This window comes from Pogona vitticeps, chromosome 5 (assembly GCF_051106095.1).
Source record: "Pogona vitticeps strain Pit_001003342236 chromosome 5, PviZW2.1, whole genome shotgun sequence".
Classification (NCBI taxonomy): domain Eukaryota; kingdom Metazoa; phylum Chordata; class Lepidosauria; order Squamata; family Agamidae; genus Pogona; species Pogona vitticeps.
In genome coordinates this window covers 128,262,405-128,284,317 of record NC_135787.1, presented here as the reverse complement: position 1 = coordinate 128,284,317, position 21,913 = coordinate 128,262,405, and the positions used below count along the sequence as shown (strand labels likewise).

The window sequence follows — 21,913 nt, the reverse complement described above, 5'->3', positions numbered from 1 at the left end:
GATACGGAGTCTTCAGACTGCCTGGTACTGTAACTGTACGGACTGTATTTTTTTTTTTTGGCTTTTTAAATTTTTTTGGAATTTTGTCTTTCTTTTTTAAAACAGAGAGACTGCCTGTTCTGGTGGAGTACACTGAATATACTGTACAGGGGTCTTTTGCAGCTTAGTGGGGGGTAGGGTTAGGTGGGGGTTATGTTTCTGTATTTATTTATTTTATTTATTTATTTTATTTATATCCCGCCTATCTAATCAATTAAGATTACTCTAGGCGGCTAGGCGGTACTTCGATAAGTCTTGCAGTGTGGATTTATTAAATATTAAATTAAAATTAAATGTGAAAATTAGAGTGTACAATAATTTTAAAATGTAAAATTTATTTACAGTACAGTATTTATTTTTGCATTCCGTGGCTTCTAGGGTTTGTGTACAAAATGTGTGTGTGTTTAAAATGTGGCTCCAAGGTCTGTCTCTTTTTAAATCAGAAAATATTCTGTGAGGAGCTGTGGTTGATGCAGGCAGGCAGGCTTTAAAATTGAGTACTGTAGACTCAAGTCTCTCCCCCCAATCGTATTTTCTCTCCCTCTCTACGCTCTCTTTTTGTGATGAGGAGTTCTGTGCTGAAATAATGGTTGCTGGATTCTGTGGCTTCTAGGGTTTGTGTACTATGACCTCTCTTTAGTTTTGAAATGTGTGTGTTTAAAATGTGGCTCCAAAGTCTGTTTTAAAATCAGAAAATATTCTGTGAGGGGCTGTGGTGCTTGTTGATGCAGGCAGGCAGGCTTTAAAATGGAGTTTACTGTAGACTCAAGTCTCCCCCCCCCCCCATGAGGAGGTCTGTGCTGATGGAAGAAGTGGAAAAACTTTTACTTGTGTGAATGAATGAGGAACAGCTGAAAGGGGAAAGCATCAGTGAATCCATCATTTGTGAAAAAGTGAAGAAGCTGCACAGTGACTTAATGGAAAGAAACCCCCCCCCCCCCAGAAGTGCAGCACAAGAATTCAAAGCCAACAGGGGGTGGTTTCAACAGTTCAAAAAGAGAAGTGGCATCCTCCCCCCCAACACAACACCTCTTCTGCAGCCCATGGACCAGCAAGTGATCAGCAACTTCAAGAAGCTCTACACAAAGGCACTCTTCACCAGGTGCTTCAATATCACTGAGGAGACGTCCTTGACCTTGAAAGAGTTCTGGAAGACACATTTCAATGTCCTCCACAGTGTCAGACTCATTGACAAGGACTGGCAAGATGTCACAACTCGGACCTTGAACTCAGCCTGGAGGAAACTGTGGCCAAATTGTGCCACAGACAATAGCACTGAAGTGACTGATGCACAGGTGGTGAGGGACATCATCTCCATGGGTGAAGGCATGGGTCTGGATGTCGATAAAGAGGATGTAGAGGAACTGGTTGAAGACCACAAAGAGGAGTTGATGACAGAAGAGCTTGCAGAACTGCAAACCGAGCAGCAGAAAGCTTTTGTGGAGGAGCTTTCCGCTGAGGAAGAGGAACCGCAGGTTAGCAACAAGGAGATAAAATCCATTTGCAAGAAATGCAACAAGTACCAGGACTTCTTTGAGAGGCACCACCCAAACAGGACTGTGACAGGCAGAGTTGATGTGGTCAGCCATTTCAGAAAGATTCTGCAGCACAGGATGAAACAGACAAAACTGGACAGATTTTTCACCTGGATGGAGTTTGTAGCCAAGAGACAGCGACAGAGAACCCCTGGAGAAGATGACCCAGAGGAGGGGACCTCTACCTCACAGTGATGACCATCTCACCATCCTCCAGCCAGAAGTCACCATGATGTCCTCCAGAAGACATCGAAAGCTAAGTGACCTCTCTTTTGTTTTAAGAGTTGTTGGTAGGTGGGTTTAAAAGTTTCTTGGTTCGTTTTAAAATGTGTTTTGTTCAAAAGTTGCTTGGTTTAAAATGTGTTGTAAAATGTGTTCGTTTAGCATGTGTTTTAAACTCCAAACTCTCTCCTCCCATTGACTTCTCTCTCTCTCTCTCTCTCTTCTCTTTTTCTGCTTAACAGCACAAACCTTTGTCTGAGGGGTCTGTGTGCCCCAGTGATGACCTTCTTTCTTTCTTCTTTCTTTCCTCTTTTCCCCATTGTTCCTTCCCTCTCTCCCTCCTTTCCTGCCCTTTTTTAACCTAAAAGGTGCTTGGCTTGGTTTAAAAGGTGTTCTGTTTAAAAGGTGTTCCCTCCCTCCCTCCTTTCCTGCCCTTTTTTTAAGCCTAAGTCATCTTAGGTTAAAAGAAGAAAAATTCTCCCCCTAGTGGTAGTGGATGGATTAACCGGCTTTGCATTAGTTCCTATGGGAATGAATGTTTCGATGTACGAACAGTGCCTCGACATAAAAACCAAAAACAGCTGGAACGGATTAATCGGCTTTCAATGCATTCCTATGGGAAATGTTGTTTCGACTTACAAAAATCTCGAGTCATGGCCACCGTTCCAACACAGATTAATTTTGTAAATTGAGGCATCACTGTACTCACTGAATGAATCTTTAATGCTTTCCGTGGTATATATTTGATATTTATGTGTCTTGTTCTTCCCCAGAGAGAGGACAAACTAATTAAAAGCACCTGCACTCCTAAACTGCTGGTCTGACAGGCAGGAATATTGACATAAATCAGTTTATATCAGACCATGTCTCTTTTGTGAATGCTCACTTCCAAGACTGTTTCTGCATTCATCTGCTTTTTAATCTGCATCAAAAATAATTTAAATACAGATTTATAAAGTGTTTTATCTCAAAAGATTTCTTTTCAAATGTCTTTAGATACTTTTTCGAGCCAAGAATAATGACAAAAATTAATTTGCTCAAGTGCACATAGGTTAGGTACTAAGTAAAAAGAAAAGCTTATCTGCTCCTAAAAGGTGCTCTCCATGTCTTCTGATGTACTGTCCCACCTCAGTCCCTCATGTTGTACCCACCATTTCAGAGGTTTCACAATCTGCAGAAATGACTTTGGGGTTTATGGACACTTGGGCAGGTGGGTGGGAGAGACTGTAGTGAAAGGAAGTGAGTAGGACTTGACTGTATGGACCTGAGAGAACGCAGAAATCTGAATCTGAGGTGCCTACCTGTAACAGATAATTGTTGGCATCTTTCCAAACAGGTTCCCACTTAAAAAAAGAAAAGAAAAAGGAATTATATATTTTTTCTTCACTTACTACATTTCTTTATGAACAGAAAGTGAACAAACGAACAGCATTGCAAATTTCAAAATAAAAACAAAAATATATTTGTCTAAATCCAGTTGTTAGTCCCAGCTGGAGTATACATAGGATACATGGAATTTGTTAAACCAACACTTAAATGAATTCCAGTGGGTCTAGTTTAAATAAAACTAGCCACTGGGTCTTAGCTTATTGTTCTGAATTTGCAATAAGTATATCTGAGTAATAACAACCATGGATTTTGTCCAACCTAAATGCTTAGCCTATACAGTCTTGATCAAACTAATTTTAGATATGACTTGCCATAATTCATATGATGATTACCTATTTTAGCCAACATTAAAATGTAAAGTCATCTTAAACAACTCAAAGGCCTTCTTTCTCACTGCTCCCAAGTTGTGATATTCCCTCCCATGGGAAGTCAGGCTGGCCCCTTCTTTGTTGACCCTCTCCAGGCAGACAAAACCCTTTCTCTTCAGGCAAGCTTTTTCTTGGTAACTGGCAGCTTAATGGGGGGGTCTGTTTTACTTTTTATGTTATTGCTTTTAATACTGTAAGTTGCCTTGTGTCCTCTTGAGGAAAAAAGTGAAGTAAAAATAATAAATAAATAAATAATAAAATAAACTTTAATTTTAATTTTAAGTTGCAACTATCTGGCTTGACTCATATCATCTGTATATATTTTTAGGATTCTCTTTCAAAGAAGGTGTCAGAGAAAGTGATACTGCACAAAACTGCAAAACCTGCTTGCTCAATGCGGTTGCTCTCATCCAAATGTTACCTGCGGTGAAACCAAACAACAGTCAACAACTGTTTACACGTTATGTTTCTGGGATCTCTTGAATACTTGTAGCTAAGCAAAACAAGGAAGAAAGAAAGAAGGCATGATCCCTACAAAGTGAAACAGACAAAGGCCTATTAAAATAAAAGCTTACACGCAGTGTAAATATTTTCAAATTCTGGAGAAGATGATTCATCTGAGTATTCACTTGCTGTCAAATCGACAGAATCCAGAAATCTGCAAATTATTTTTAAAAGCAAAACAAACAAATAAATAAAAAAAAGGTACATATCAGTCAACAGCTTTCCAGGTTTATCCGAAAGACAGACACAATTTCAACCAACACTGGCCAAAGCCACATGTTTGTGCACCTCCTTTCACTCTGTGTGTTCTGAAGACACGGCTCTGTACAATTAAGGCAGACTTTGATCATGTTGCAATCCTTACCCCTCCCCTTCACCGTTTACAGCCAAATACTTTCCTAAGCTTATGGTTTCCAGACTCACTGACTAAAATCATGTTGCCATATTTTTTCTGTGTATAAGACCCTCCCCCACTTTTCTAACCTGAAATTTCTTTCTTTGTAAGAAAGTGGAGGGGGAAAGCAATTCCTGCTCCATTTTTGTTGCAAAAAGCAGCTCCCCCCGTCACGTTTTGCAAAAAAAAAAAAAAAAAAAAAAAAGGAGGGGGAAAGCGATTTTTTGCTTTCTCCTACATTTTCATTGCACCATTTGCAATGAAAATGTAGGAGAAAGCAAAAGTCACTGTCCTGTTTGGAGGGGCTGGAGTATAATGCTCTACCTATGGAGCTCCCCCATGATCTTCAGGTTGCTATGGCACAAGCGAGATTGCCCCCAATTAAAGGTAGAGATGGTTCCATTTGTACAAGTGGCTAGCAAAGGCTTCCTGGTGCAGAAGTTTCATGAAAGTAAAACTGCTCAAGCAATGGACTGTGTACAAGATGTAAAACCAAAGAGGACACTGGCCTTAATGTTGAAAAAAACATTTTTTTTCTAAAGCCAGTATTCTTCATAGCTTATATCTAAAGTGGTTCCGCATTATAGTTTTTGATGATACTCCTGCTGGCTGGGGTTCTAGCTGCTGAAATGCTTATGGAGGACACTGTCTTGTATTGTTTGGGCTTCATAACTGAAACATATACTAATCCTTTAGAATGCTCTTCTCTGGGAGGTTACAGAGGGAGAAACAGCGTTCAGTTTCTAATGCCTGCTGAAAACCTTTTGGTTCATAAAAGAATGGCCTAGTAATTCTTTTCAATGTCCCCCCGATGGCTGAAATTATTTAATTAGCTATTATTTTAAAAATGTTTTCAAATTTTATTTCTCTCTCTCTCTCTCTCTCACACACACACACACACACAGAGTAGATTGTTAGGAGATTGCATAATTTTAAGCATAACAAACAAACATTATAAACACTATCCTCCTGAAGACACCACCACCTTGAAAACTTACATTTTTGCTGGTAATCGCACCTCTCAATAGCAATTCCCATTCAATATTTAATTACTTAAGCAATGACTCTTTTGAATACAGGGTTGAACATGAAGTTACTATTTAGCATATTATTATCAGGTATACAACCTATGTTAAAGGTAAAGGTAAAGGTTCCCCTTAACAATTTTTGTCCAGTCGTGTCCGACTCTAGGGGGCGGTGCTCATCCCCGTTTCCAAGCCATAGAGCCAGCGTTTTGTCTGAAGACAATCTTCCATGGTCACATGGCCAGTGCAACTTAGACACGGAACGCTGTTACCTTCCCACCGAGGTGGTCCCTATTTAACTACTCGCATTTGCATGCTTTCGAACCGCTAGGTTGGCAGGAGCTGGGACAAGCGACGGGGGCTCACTCCGTCGCATGGATTCGATCTTACGACTGCTTGGTCTTCTGACCCTGCAGCACAGGCTTCTGCGGTTTAGCCCACAGCGCCACCACGTCCCATACAACCTATGTTACAAGCATATTAAATAAATTCATTTCTTCTAATTTTTATACCTATGTAAAGCTAGAGGTGTAAGGTAGATATACCAGATGAAAGAGCAAATTGCCTTAGACAGGGCAGAGATAATACAAACCAACCTTCACAGACTAGCCACTATGTTGCACCAGCTAGACCCCCCCCCCGTCCCTGTCCCCCTCCCGACTGACCCATGAGGACATGAACTTGGGAATTCAGGAATTTGGGCGTTGAGCTAAGATGACAAAGTGATGGGTCTTAAACTGTTCCCAGCCCAAAAACTGAGGAGGAAAAACTAGACAGACATGGCACCATGAACCAAATGGTGCTTTCAATCCAAACTCATTCTCCAGGTCACTGCTATTCTCAATGTTATCTACTCACGCCTTTAGTTGCATTGCATCTGTTTGCGTTTCTGGCAGAATGGTGATCCCACGGCCATACATGGTGCCCCCATGGAGATGAAACTGAATATATGTAATGTCAGGCTTGCCTTCGGGGCTTTTCATTTTCGCATGCAGACTGTACAACCTAATAAAGCTTCCAACCTTAAAAAAAGAAAAAAAAACCACAATGTTGTAGAAGGCAAAGCTATACAAAATTTTGTATCCATTAAAAACAAATGGGAAGTTAAGATGTCAGAGTGTGTCCAAATCATACTTCAGAAATAAAAGACTTGAATTACAGGCATCAAGCAGTCTCTCCACTTTCCTTCACAACCGGTCCTGCCTTAAGTATGCTGGTATATAATGTATTCGTATCACTGTTGGCACAAAAACCCTGTTTATTTGTAAAGAGCAAGAAAAATTAGTAAAAGAAAGTATTACCAACAGAATTTCCAACATTACTATCTTAAGCCCTTAGGACTGCATAAAGCTAATGTAATAACTGTCACTTCTAAAAAAAACATTTTATTTTAACACAAAACTCTCCTTAAAAGGTATTATTATATGCCTTCCTTCTGTCACTGGAAGAGAGTACAAATGCTATTTGATATCCTTTGGAAGTTTTTTGCATCAAATTATTCTAAAGAAGATCGGATGCTTTATTATACACCATTTGATGTGACAGGCACTAAAAACTTACTCCCCATGAGCAACAGATCAAGAAGCTATCAAGAAGCTCTTTAAAACCTACTTCTGCTTCTTCAAACAGCCATTAGATGGTGTTAATGCACCACAGATGCTACACTTTAGAAATCTACACATACCATACAAAAACTAGGTCTCCTGTATTTTAAGGATAATTTCAAAATACTAACATCTGGAAAATGTCTTAATCCAACATAAGAAAGGATCAAACAAAAGAGGTATGGTTAAATTAAACATAATCTTGTACAATTATGCCTGCTTTGAAAAGATAAGTTTACTGGGCTGTTCAACCTGTCTTTGCTGGGGGATGCCAAATAGTTTTTAATCAAGTGGTATTTATTGTTGAAATAATGTATCTTAAGGAACTACAGTACTTCGAGAAGGCTTTCACGGCTGGGATCTAATGGTTGTTGTGGGTTTTTTGGGGCCTTTGGCCGTGTTCTGAAGGTTTATTAGCAGCAGCATGTTCAGAACACGGCCAAAGAGTCCGAAAAACCCACAACAACCAACTATAGTACTGTTGCTTCATCTCACAGAACTGGTTGAGGAAACTAGACAAAAAAAAAAAAAACAACAGGATAAGAGTGCCTTAAATAAATGCAGGTGAAATAAAATGTAAACAAATATGAAATTGAATAAGTAAATACAAATGACACGGTGAGATTATAATTCTTCTGGCTGTTCTTCTGTCAGAGATTAGGCATCATGCACATTGTTAAAGACTTTGGATATGATATCTTTAAACAACTGGACAACCAGCTGTTAGATCTGCTTCGATTTCGATTCCCGCAATGAGCAGGATGTTGGGCTCGATGGCCTTATAGGTCCCTTCCAACTCCATGATTCTACGGTACTTTAACAGTTAAATTATTCTCCTCTCTGGATTTCTTTGCATTACAAAGGCAAAGGCATATGATTCATGTAAATCATAATGGTACGAAATCACCAAATTAAATTTAAAGAAATAGTAAATTGCATTATGTAATCTTAGCACTATCATCTTCCCATTTTACAAAAAAGGCTAGTATTGACTGCAGCCACATAACAAACTGCAATCTCAATATTTTCCATTGGAGGGCAGCATTTGTACTTGATTACCTTTCTATCTTGTGAAAAGCAAATGCTAAATCATGAAATGACACAAAAATTTAAAGACCTTTAATGTTCTAAAATCCATAAAAGTTTCATTTGGGCCGAAGAATTACAAACACAAAGAAAATAACCAGTTGCAGGCAACTACAGATACAGCAGCTGTACAAATCTAGGCAGAAGAACATGCTGCTGCTATTAAACAGATATGCAACAAAATGGTAGTGTGGAGGCTTCCCTGTTCACTGTTTCCATCAGTCATGCCTTCAGTCAAGAGACTGTCTTCCGTATTTTCCTCTTGTTTGCTTCTCTAAACCCAGCCCAGCCAGCCCACACTTAGTGGCCAGTAAACATCCTGAGGCCTAGCTAGCCTGTTTTGAGGTTCATTCCTCTCAGGATTCTATAAGATTTACCAGTTCCAATAAATAGAGGCAATATAGAGAACTAGTAACACATTTTAAAGGGCAATCCTATCATTATGGCATGCCCAAATGGACAAAGATTAAGGCTGCTCACCCATCTTCCCCAAAACAAAAAGCCCAAACTAAAAGACAGCAGGTTGGAAGGAGCTGTGTTTAGAGGAAGGATGATACTCTTGCAATTAAATACTGCTATTAGTTACAGATTATTGGGCTCCCACTGTAGGTTGGACTGAAGTAGAGGTAGCATAAGAGCCTGGAATATAGTCCCTCCAGTCTATCCTCATACTGGAGAGAGGACAGAGCTGTGTGCTACAATCATGCAGTGTAGTTTACTGTTATAATCAAATGCAAGTTATTGTGCTGAGAAGAGAGTGAGAGAGCAAGATCCCTGCAATGCAATTCACTGCTTATCATAGACCTTGGTTAACACAAGGAGGGGAAAACCTCATCCTAAAATTTTGGGATGATATAAGGCCCGGCTTCAAGAATGAACTGCCCCTACTGTTGATGCCACCTTGCACTAGTGCAGAAATACCACAGAAAAGGTTGCAGCTAAAGTCTACCTACATAAAATGGCTTCCTCCAACCTCTTCTTAGACCAAATCAAACAGTCAAACAAGCTGCATGCTCCATGGACTAGGAGACAGATTCCTTGCACTTTTAAATTTTCAAATAATGAAAGAAAAAGTGTTTATGAGGTAAGACCCAAGTTGTTTGGCCGCAGAAATGGAGATTATCCCACTGGAATAAATGGGATACTGGATACTTTGCATAAACCTGGAGAATGTGGAACAACAGGTGTCTTCAGCTACTTAATTTGTTGTTGTTTCGATTTGCCTCAGCTGCAGAGACCGATGCAGCATGTACACCGTGCAACATATTGTGGGATTCTTGTACTGAGAAGCAAAATACCAACCATGGGGAAAGGAATATAACAGGGACAATACTACTTCACACTGCTACAGATGTATGTCTGGCTTGTAAAATGACCCAGAATCCTTCTGAAATGACTCTGGAAGTGGAGATCATTTCATTGGAACAAATGGGGTTTGCTTGTGCAAGGAGGTGCTGGATACTTTCGTGCACAAGCCTCAAGACTGTCGAACAACAGAATTCTAGCCGCTGGCTCATATATTATCATTAACACTTGCCATTATGCCCACATAGCTCAAGTCCTTTTAACACTATTGTAGCAAGAAGTTGCTAACATGCATGTTGCTAACATGCTCTGGATTATGGAGAAAGCCAGAGAGTTCCAGAAAAACATCTACTTCTGCTTCATTGACTATGCAAACGCCTTTGACTGTGTGGACCACAGCAAACTATGGCAAGTCCTTAAAGAAACGGGAGTGTCTGACCACCTTATCTATCTCCTGAGAAATCTATATGTGGCACAGGAAGCAACAGTTAGAACTGGATATGGAACAACTGATTGGTTAAAAATTGGGAAAGGAGTACGACAAGGCTGAATATTGTCCCCCTGCTTATTCAACTTATATGCAGAATACATCAGGCGAAAGGCTGGACTGGATGAATCCCAAGCCGGAATTAAGATTGCCGGAAGAAATATCAACAACCTCCGATATGCAGATGATACCACTCTGATGGCAGAAAGTGAGGAGGATTTAAAGAACCTAGTAATGAGGGTGAAAGAGGAGAGTGAAAAAAATGGTCTGAAGCTCAACATAAAAAAAACCCCTAAGATCATGGCCACTGGTCCGATCACCTCCTGGCAAATAGAAGGGGAAGATATGGAGGGAGTGACAGATTTTACTTTCTTGGGCTCCATGATCACTATAGATGGTGACAGCAGCCACAAAATTAAAAGATGCCTGTTTCTTGGGAGGAAAGCGATGAAAACCTAGACAACATCTTAAAAAGCAGAGACATCACCTTGCCCACAAAGGTCTGCATAGTCAAAGATATGGTTTTTCCAGCAGCAATGTATGGAAGTGAGAGCTGGACCATAAAGAAGGCTGACCGCCGAAGAATTGATGCTTTTGAATTGTGGTGTTGGAGGAGATTCTTGAGAGTCCCCTGGACTGCAAGAAGATCAAACCTATCCATTCTGAAGGAAATCAATCCTGAATGCTCACTGGAAGGACAGATCCTGAAGCTGAGACTGCAATACTTTGGCCATCTCATGAGAAGACTCCCTGGAAAAGACCCTGATTTTGGGATAATGAGAAGGCAAGAGGAGAAGGGGACAACAGAGGACGAGATGGTTGGACAGTGTCATCGAAGCTACCAACATGTATTTGACCCAACTCCGGGAGGCAGTGGAAGACAGGAGGGCCTAGCGTGCTCTGGTCCATGGGGTCACGAAGAGTCGGACACAACTAAACGACTAAGCAACAACAGCAAGAAGTAAATCATCTTGACCTTCACAGAGGCACAGATCTTGTCAAGCCCCCTAAAAAAATCCTTAGTGGCCCTATATGGTCTTCTATCATACACTTTTCCATATTAAAAACCACATAAGAAGACAGGCGAAAAAGCTTCTTTGTCCCAGGTGTTTAATGTGGAAGCAGTTATTCCAGATAGCATCAGAAAAGATGTCACTACCTATGTCTTAGTTTCTGCCTGCACAAGGAAAAGGTTATACGAAGGGTGTGCTGACGTGTTTTAAGACTATGGTTGTAAGATTTTCCTAGGCAGTATGGCACTGGCCATGCTTGCTGGGGAATTCCAGGAGTTGTAGTTTAAAAGTACACATCTGCACATCTGTCATATATATCGGAAAGCTAAATGCAATGGTAGTCCCAAGTACAGCTGATCCACTGAAGTGAATGGAACTTATTAGCCAATACTAACATGAGCCTGGCCCATTTAAATGCAACTATTCTAGTCTGGACAAACTTTGGATTGAATATACAAACTAAGCTCATGAGGAGGAGTCAACCAGAAATACAATAAAAAATATTCTGCTGAAACAATATATTTAGGGGCCATTATGCCTGCATTATTTGGAACTCAACATTGAGCTGAAAAACATACAGTACAATGTGAGGTGCAATCATCAACAGAACACAGCAGACTATAAAGCTTATCTTTATCAATAGCAAATAACAGGCAGCACCATAATTTACTATTCAAGTAGAATGTAATTCAGTGAAATTAAAGTTTGCGTTACATTCAAGAGAAAACATTCAAAGGAAACAGCGCAGTATTTTAGACACATTGCTCTTGACAGCAGGACTGCAATATAATTTCATACTGTGCTGTTATTTTAAAAAGGAAACATAATGTACTACTACCACTAGGTTTTTCTATATTTCCTTCCTATCTCATGCTTTCAAACTCACTGCCATATTTTCAATTATATATAATTTTAGCAGTAACATTAAACATTTAGTTTTTCATGTAGACTTTACTACTGACTTTACATATAGATAATGCAAAGAAAATTTGCACATTAGACCACCATTCCCAAACTCCAGCTGTTACTGAAAGAGGGAACATTATGCTGTTGAAAAGAGCAACCTACCATTTGATTTAACAATTTACATGGCAACATAATCCTGAAAAAACTTCAAAAGCAGGTGGTTGATGTGAAAAATACTGCTTACATGTGTCTAAATACCTAATGGCCAAAATCAACCTAGCAACCCAGCTCAACATTCAAGGAAAAACAACAGAATGTAAATTGTACAGTCCAGGAATTTATTAAAATATATCATTAACTAACTATAGAAGGCAATGAATTACAAAAGAAATGAGAAAATGTAGCTAAAAATATGACCCTATCATGTGAAAACCATATCCCATCTGCCTAAATCAAAGGGGTGGAAAAATATACAGTCTTTACATGCAGAGGGTTAAATTCAGTTGTCAATCCTAAACGAGATATGCAAGTTGGGACTATCAATTAGATTTATTTCATACAGAAAAATTCTGCTTCCCAGCTCCTAGGGGAATGAATGGCTAAGCACAGAACTGAAGGAAGATGTGGGAAAGACATCTAGTGAAATCTCTTTCACTGTGTAGTACATCACTCCCATTTCTTCTAATATTCTCTGTCTTGGTTAGGAGTTAAGAAAGAATTCTTAAGACAACTCTTACATGGCCCATATAATGTGTAACTGAATTTTCTAAAGAATTCCAAAACAGACCACACATCTGACCTCTTAATGAGGAAAGCCTTTAGACAGTATAGTTTCTGTCTACAGGCTTTCCTCATTGTTAGGTCAGATGCATGGTCTGCTCAGGCATTTTTAAGGGGTTTTATATAAATAGAGCTTGGAAAAATTACTTTTTTGGTCTATAGTGCCCAGAATCCTCTGGCTGTTATGGCCAGTATCCCAAGCTCTTCCTGATGAACCCTCCAGACAAAAGCAGTGGATTTGTTCCAAAAGGCTGTATATTTGAGCAGTTTTTGTTGGCTTGAGGTTAGCTATGGTGAATTGACCCCGTGGCATCAAGACTGAGAATCTAAAAATGTTTACAAGAGTTACTGATGATGATGTGTGTGAAAGCCATATTGTGATACAGTATTAGCAAAACGTGGATGGCTTCAGTACAAATCTGGTTATCCATACCATTTAGTGCAAAGGAGGGGTACATGCAGATTGTGGAACCCATGTGGTACCCAGAAGCTCAAATGCAGCCCCCAACCCTCCATTAAAAAGTGGCGAGGGTTTTTTTGTTTTGTTCAAACAGCCTCTATCTTCTCTAGAGAGCATGGGAGTCAATTGCCATGTCCTGGCCCTTGTCCCCCTTAGCATCCCTGCCCCACCTCTCCCATATGTGTATGACCCTCAGACCTCTGGTGCCTGCCAATTTCTCATCTAACACAATTTGATCTACAGTGGTGCCTCACTTAACAATTTCCTCGTTAAATGATGAAACCGCTATACAATGACTGTTTTGCGATCGCTTTTGCGACCGTAAAGCGATGTTTTAATAGGCAAAATCCACTTTGCGACGATTGGTTCCCTGCTTTGGGAACCGATTCTTCACATTACGACACTTTTAAAACAGCTGATTGGCTGCTTCAAAATGGCCGCCCGCTATGTAAAATGGCTCCCCGCTGTGTTTTTGGACGGATTCCTCGCTGTACAAGCACTGAATATGGCCGCCCCTATGAAGGATCTTCGCTGGACAGTGAGTTTTTCAGCCCATTGGAACGCATTGAACGGGTTTTCAGTGCGTTTCAATGGGATTTTTATTTCGCTTAACGAGGATTTCGCTCTACAGTGATTTCGCTCGAACAGATTATCCTCGTTAAGCGAGGCACCACTGTACTGGCAAAATATAAACCTGGTGAGGACCGTTTTTTTTTTCTTCATTCTGTATTAGTGAGACTGAAAGATCAGTACCTGTACCTCCTTCAACCTGCTGGTACGTATCTATGAACTGTGTTTTTATAGAGAACTTTCAGTTTTAAAATTCTAGAAGCACACTCATTTAGGAGCTAGTTGACCAATTTTGTGCATTATGGAATTTCTTACCTAAAACCAATATGGTGCTATTTCATCAAAACCAAACGTTTCATCAAAACCAAACAGTGAAGTAGAAGTTAGTAAGAGGTTACACAGGCAATACCCTTTTTGCCAAACATACCAAGACTGTTTGTAATAAGGACCACAAATTAAACTCCATTTTTGCTCATTTGCAGGCAAGAATTTAAAGACACAAATTACATAATCTATTTTGCATATGTTCACAACTGAATGACACCATCATATTTGCTGCTTACTTTACAGTAATTTAAAGCAATTAGTCCTTTTCGTTTTGTTTCCCCGGGAGGCTCACTTATGGATAGTTTTAAACAGAATAATCATAGGAAAGTGCACAATTCAAATAAATGCAAATACTGTATGGGCTGCTAGCTTTCTATCAGATTACAAATATGATACCTAGCCAAAAGCCAAAATAGAATTGCTAGGGAGTTCCATTACCTTTAGGGATTTTGCCAACTGTACATGATTATCGTAGATGATAATGTCCACGGTCAGATTTTTTAGCTGATTAATCAGAATTCTGTCTCCTTCAAGATCATCGTCCTTAACAAGCACCTTCCAGGACGGGAAAGGACATTTTGTTCCATCCCATACCTACAATGAAAGAAAATTTTATTTTTCAAATGAGAAATACAAAGATGTTACAAATGTAATATTTCAAATCAAAGTATGCCAGTTTATATTCTAGCTGCTTCTAAGAACTGAAGCTTAGACTTCTGGTCAGTGCTTACTGCCAAGTAATGTACTTAGAATAAAAAGATTAAACACACACACACTACCCTGGCAATGTAATTTTGAATCAAGAATTTGTCCAAATAGCCTTTTATAGTTTTTTCTTAAATACCCTTTAACAATATTTTCCTATCCTAGCTATAGAAGACTGTTAATATTTATGTGGGTATCCTTTTTCATCATAAACTTTTCTTCAAAGAATTATCATATACGGTACTTTTCTTCAGTTAATAAGATTTCTGAGACTGCTGTCTCATGGATCTATTTCAGTTCATAAGCTTAGGAACAATCCTAATACTTGTAGGCCAACACAAATTGCTTTTGATATGTCATTCCTAGTATCATGGGGAGTGTGAAGAGTATGTTTTATTTATTCTCCAGATCACACTGTGTTTGTGCTGGTTTTTCTTGATCTCCTTAACTGCCTACTACATTATTGAGTGAAAAAAAAAATCTTGGCATAGTGTTTGAAATGAATGACTGCTCATGTTTGTTAATCTCTGAGGTGGAAATCGTACAGGTCTGGATCCGCTCCCAGAACCCCTCCTGTTTCTCTCAAAAGTGCCCCCATCTCTCTCTAGAGCAATTGTGTTGCCTGCTTTTTAAAAAAAATCAACCTGTTTTTAAAAAACCTTGAAGTCCCCTCCCCCCAAAAATTAGGGTTATAACAGAAGGGCTGTGGCAGTTCTTAAATGTACTAGAAAAGATGCCTCTAGGGCCACAGACCCTGCTCACTCTTGCTCTACCCAAACATAAGTCCCAAAATGCTGGTATGAGGCTGGCCCAAAGGATCATGGACTTGGTTATATTGGACCATGAATATAAAGAATTAGCTGGTTGCTCTACTAGAAAGAAAAAGTTGAGATATTTTTTTAAAGGTCATGATTTTTTCAAACATATCAGGCAGTCAAGACACCAATAAAATGTTCATAGAACATTTAAAGAGACAATGAAGGGACTGATATTATTCCAATTCTGCTGCTACAATCTATGATATCCATCTGCAGGAACCCAATGACAGGGCAAGAAAAACTAGAAGTCTTGTAGCACTTTCAAGATAAACTCATTATGGTGGAACCCCCATGTCACGCCTGCCCATCATGGTGAGCTCAAGGGCAGGAGCCTATGAGAGGACAGGAGGGGCAGAACAAAAAGAACAGTTAGAGAGTTAGTTAGACAGCTAGAGAGGTGAGTTGGAGAAAAGAGGTTGGATATAGGGAACTAAGATCATGGCCACTGGTCCCATCACCTCCTGGGAAATAGAAGGGGAAGATATGGAGGCAGTGTCAAATTTTATCTTCCTGGGCTCCATGATCACTGCAGATGGAGACAGCAGCCCTGAAATTAAAAGGCGCCTTCTTCTTGGGAGGAAAGCGATGACAAATCTGGACAGCATCTTGAAAAGCAGAGACATCACCTTGCCAACAAAAGTCCGAATAGTCAAAGCTATGGTTTTCCCTGTCGTGATGTATGGAAGTGAGAGCTGGACCATAAAGAAAGCAGACCGCCGAAGAATTGATGCCTTTGAATTGTGGTGCTGGAGGAGGCTCTTGAGAATCCCCTGGACTGCAAGGAGAACAAACCTATCAGTTCTAAAGGAAATCAACCCTGAGTGCTCACTGGAAGGACAGATCCTGAAGCTGAGGCTCCAGTACTTTGGCCATCTAATGAGAAGAAAAGACTCCCTGGAAAAGACCCTGATGCTGGGAAAGTGTGATGGCAAGAGGAGAAGGGGACGACCGAGGATGAGATGGCTGGACAGTGTCTGCGAAGCAACCAACATGAACCTGACACAACTCCGGGAGGCAGTAGAAGACAGGAGGGCCTGGCGTGCTCTGGTCCATGAGGTCACGAAGAGTCGGACACGACTAAACGACTAAACACACAAAAACATAGGGAATTCAGGAGAGTTAGGGGATTGAATTGAGAAAGTTAAGAGAGAATGCTAGAGAGAATAGGAAAGAGTTTAAAAGTATAGAGAATATATAGATAGTCAAAGAATATTATAACAGTGAATAAATACACATACAAACCAATGTTAAAGCAAATCTAATTTAATGAATAAGCCTAAACATCTGTGATTTACTCCTGTGATTTGCATAACAACTATAATATAAATAAATCTGTTGTATTGGCAACATGTGTCTAAGATCTATCTATTTGGTATTGCAGGAATAATACATGGTGGCAGTGTGAAGTGAGGAAACGCATCCAGAGGGTGGACTTGTGTTTAGGGAAAATAAACAAAGGACACTGGGTGGCCGCATCACTCATTTTTATTAGATACTATTAGTCTAAGACTAACTAGTTTTTATTACATACTATTAAAATTGGTGGGTCTTAAATTTTCTGCAAGACTAGTTTCTCATGGCTACTAGCAAGTTTACTTTTTCCCACAATGACAAGTCAAGAATTGAATCCCAGGTTGAATCCTAGTTCCTGAATCTGGTTGAATTCCAATTCCCAAATCTGACTTTCTACTGATCAGGACTTCCATCTTGTCAGGATTTAGTTTCAGCTTGTTCACCCTCATCCAGCCCGTTATCAAGCTAAGGCAAGATTCAAGTGTCCTAATAACTCTGTTAATGTTGGGAGACAAGGAGCAGTAGAGCTGAGTATCATCAGCATTTTGGTGGCACCTCACTCCTAAATTCCAAATGACTTATCCTAACAGCTTCATATAGATTTTAAACAAAATGGAACCTTGAGAACACGGAAGGGCAACACCATCTTTTGTGTAAGGCGTGACAGGATGGATCAGAACAATTGTAATACTGTGCCCCAACACCCAACCTAGTCAAGCAATAAAATAGTGATTTCCAGCCTTGAATAACCTAGGTATTTTTGGACTGCAGCTCCTACAAGCCTTCACCGCTGTGTTGACCAGTTTTTTGGGGAGCTGTAGTCCATGAACACCTAGGTTGGGAACCACTACAATAAGATTCCATGGTCAATGGTACTAAATGTGGCTGAAAGGTCCAGGAGAACTATTAAGCTTGCAGTCCCCTTATCCATCCGTGATGTAGATCATCTTACCAAGGCAACCATAGGAATCTCCATCTCATATCCCAGTCAAAAGCCCAACTGAAATGGGTCCAGATAATCAGCATCATCAAAGAGTGCCTGGAGTTGCAGGGTCATTATCTCAGACAAAAATGGTAAATTTGACTCTGGTCTATAGGTAATCAAAACTTGTAAGTTACTTTACAACAGGGACATAAACTTCCTTCAACGAAGAATTCCTTTCCTCCCTTAACCATAGATTCACCTTGACCGATTTAATTAGCCAGGAGGGGCAAGGGTTGAGTGAGCAGGTGGTAGCCTGCACCATTCCAAGTACTCTGTCCACATTCTTGAGATCTACAAGCTGAAAAGAATCCTGGCTAAACAGACATACAGTTGTCGAAGTTACATCAACAGGAAATGCACTAATATCAGAATCCGAATCAAGGCAAATCTGACAAACTTTGTCTGCAAGACACAAAGCAAACTGGTCACAGAAAGCAACTGATAGCTATGGAACTCCCTCTGCAGTGCCTTGGTGAAGGAGGCCTTATACAGTATGGAAAAGCATCTCTGGTCTGCTATGCACAGATGCTGTAATAACATAGATACTGTATAAGCCTTCTGATGAGCCTTTGTTTCTGCTATGTACCTTTTCAGATAGACTGTAGCAAGCTCAAGATCTGATTCATCCCGTTGTCCTCCAATGAAGTTCCAGTGTCTGCTGCTTCTGCTTCAATGCTCTCAGCTCTCTGTTGAACCAGGGAGCTGACCCCGCTCTATAGGTGGGGAGACCTATGACCAATAATGTTAATTGCCCTAGCTATTTTCATATTCCACCAATCAACCAGAGCCTCAGAAATAAAAGTGACAAATGAGGCAGAAAGGTTCTTAAGTGCATTAAGGAAACCATTAAGATCCATCAGGTACCTGGGCTGCACTATCTTAATTGGTCCACCACCCCTACAGAAGTTCACACCAGCTGCCAGTCTAAAATTAAGCAATGGTGATCTGTCCATGACAATAGCATCACGTGAAATCCCTCCACCTTCAGATCACTATTTCTACCAGATAAAAATACAATGGTGCCTCGACTTACGAATGTCCTGAATTATGACCATTTCGAGTTACAAACAGCTCCGGTTGCAAAATTTTGCTTCAACTTGTGACCGGAGCTTCGACTTACAACAACAACAACAACAACAACAACAAAAACCACGGGGAAGGAGGGAAATTTGAACTGCTTTCAGTTAACTGTTGGTCAGCAAAGAGGCTGCTTCTCTGTACCTCGTCTGCCCCAGCGGTTAGAGAGTATGGGTACGGAGAGAGACTTCGGACTGCCTGGTACTGTACTGTTTTGGTGGGGTTTTTTTTGGCTTTTTAAAGTAATTTTTGCTTTTTGGATTTTTTGACTTTCTTTTTTAAAACAGAGAAACTGCCCGTTCTGGGTGAGTACTGTATGTACTGTACAGGGTTTTTGCAGCGTGGGTTTGGGCTAGGTGGGGAGGTTATGTTTCCGTAATCTGATGGGTCTTGCAGTGTGGGTTTAAAATATGAAAATTAGACTGTAATATTAAATTAAAATTAAATGTGAAAATTAAACTGTAATTTTAAAATGTAAAATTAGCCTGAGAGATCTGTTTGCTGGAATAATGGTTGCTGGATTGATTGATTGACTGATTGATTGATTGATTGATTGATTGATTGATTGATTTTTGCATTCTTTGTCTCCTAAGGTTTGTGTACTGTGACCTCTCTTTTGTTTTAAAATGTGTGGGTTTAAAATGTGAACCCAAAGTCTTTTCTTTTAAAATCAGAAACCTTTCTCTGAAGGGCTCTGGTTGCTAGCATGGTGTAAAATATGGTTTAGACTCAATTCCCCCCCCCCCCATTGTCTTCTCTCTCTCTTCTCTCTTTTTGTGCTTAACAGCACAAACCTTTGTCTGAGGGGTCTGTGTATCCCAGTGATGACCTTCTTTCTTTCCTCTTTTCTCCACTGTTCCTTCCCTCCCTCCCTTCTTTCCTGCCCTTTTTTTAACCTAAGTCATCTTAGTTTAAAACAATAGTTCTCAAACTGGGGTGCTCAGATGTTCTTGGACTGCAACTCCCAGAAGCTCTCACAATTTGCTGTGCAGGCCAGGATTTCTGGGAGTTGCAGTCCAAGAATATCTGGGGACCCAAGTTTGAGAGCCACTGGGTTAAAAGAAGAAAAATTCTCCCCCTAGTGGGAATAAAAGCTTTGAGTTGCAACCAGTGCTTCGAGATACAACCAAAAACAGCCGGGATGGATTAATCAGGTTTCAGTGCATTTCAAAGAGAAATGCAGCTTCAAATTACGACCATTTCAATTTATGACCATCTTCTGGAACAGATTAAGTTCGTAAGTTGAGGAACCACTGTACTAGATCCAAAGTATGCCCTGTCACACACATGGGGCCATCTACAAACTGGGATAAGTCCATGGTTCTCATGGCAGACATGAAACCCTAAGCTAATCCTGACCGAGGAATCTCAGCATGAATGTTGAAGCTCTCCAGAACAGTAAGCCTGAGGCAGTCCAATGCCATATGCAGGATCACCCCAGTTAGCTCAGTGAGGGAGATTGTTGGGCAGTGGATGCAATACCAACATAATCCCAAGAATGTCCCCATCACCTGGCTGTAGCAACACATTCAACATTGGCCACCTGCTGGACAGAACATCTGCTTAGTGTGACTGAGTTATAGACTGTAGCTCCCTGCCCTCCAGACACAGCCTGCTTTACCACAGAGTGCCCTGGTGGACAGAACTGAGTCTCGATGGACTTCCTCCTTCTCCCAGCTTGACTTGATACAAACCAAGTCAGCACCATCCTGAATCAAATTAATGACTAATGATTTCCCTGCAACTGATCTGGCATTACCTTTCTTGCCTACTTTCACAGCAGGAGGAGTAGCTTTTATTCTTTTGATGACCCACTGGCGCTCTCCCAAGGGATGACACTCCTTTGGTGGCCGGCCTGCTGGAGCCCCCCCCCCCCCCAAAGCTCAGTGTATATTCCTGTCTCCAAAATCAGTTCCTGGGAGGGGAGCAAAGGGCAGTTCCTGGATGCAGAGCGGCTGACTCACAACAGCAGCAATATCCTGGTTCTGCAACATCCTGAGGTGGTGGTTCCACTGACAGGAGTGTCCCACGGAAAAAGCAGGTGGTGGCAGATGACCACACAGCAGTCACACACTCTACATTCCTTGGGACAGATGGCAAAGATGTTCTTCCTCCTAGTTGTTTTTTTAGGAAGGGTAAGGAGAGGTCAAAGATAATACCTAGTCCAGAAATGGTAGCAAATTCTCAGGTTGAGAGTCATTTGGATCTCACCTTGAAAATGAATCTAACATAGTAACTAGAATGTGCAGGGTTTTCTATTTAAGTAACGTGATTTTTTTTTAAAATTATCATCTTCTTACTGATAAGGCTAGTTTGCTGTACGTTGCATTTCAAAAGGAAAAGGTTATCTTCTACCTGAGCAGCACAGTATTTCAATTTACCAGTTCAAATAAAGCATGATAGCACTATCTAACACTGTGACATGACTAGCTTGAGCCTTAAAAAATACTTTTAATCCCATTACATTTTCCTTTCTGTTTCTTGGGGGTGGGGAGGAACAATGTAAGGCACATATTATACCAAGCTTCCACTAAATGAGAAATCCCATCCAGCATGGTAGCTTCTGCAAGTGCTGCAATCCCACATTACTATGCAGGCAGAACCTTCCACTTAGCAAAAGATCTACAGGATGTTGGTCCTAATGTTAATCACTCCAAAGTCCGCTCCATCTTTGAGATAATACTGTACTAGGATTTATTTATTGACTGCTCTTTGCTTTTGTGAGTATTTATCTATCTAATTTCCACTGATGGCAAACACCTGCCAGCTGCTCCTTTGTTCTTCTGCCTGTTACTACATAGACCTTTAGATAATCATTTGTATATTAGAATTGAAAATGCCTGGGGCACAAAGTAATAAAAAACAAAAACAAAACCCCAAGCGTTTTAAACATTTTCTCTATCAACAACACAGGAGTTGAAATCAGTAGTAAGTTGTAACTTGGTCCATTCAATCAGTGGAACTCACAGAAGAGTCGACTCACAAAATCCTCATTGATTCAATGCTCCTATTATAGTTGCC

At 40.3% G+C, this 21,913-nt stretch overlaps 1 protein-coding gene across 3 annotated transcripts in view; it reads right to left on the bottom strand.

The window, feature by feature from the left end:
- POT1 (protection of telomeres 1) overlaps positions 1-21,913 on the bottom strand; it is a 119,233-nt gene that overhangs the window by 23,850 nt on the left and 73,470 nt on the right. For all 3 annotated transcript variants that reach the window (XM_078376742.1, XM_020797242.3, XM_078376743.1), the window contains 4 exons: positions 14,453-14,608; positions 6,335-6,498; positions 4,129-4,211; positions 3,098-3,139 (listed from right to left, as the gene is read on the bottom strand). In XM_078376742.1, coding sequence (XP_078232868.1) covers positions 3,098-3,139; positions 4,129-4,211; positions 6,335-6,498; positions 14,453-14,608 — 445 coding nt within the window. The remainder of the gene's footprint in view (positions 1-3,097; positions 3,140-4,128; positions 4,212-6,334; positions 6,499-14,452; positions 14,609-21,913) is intronic.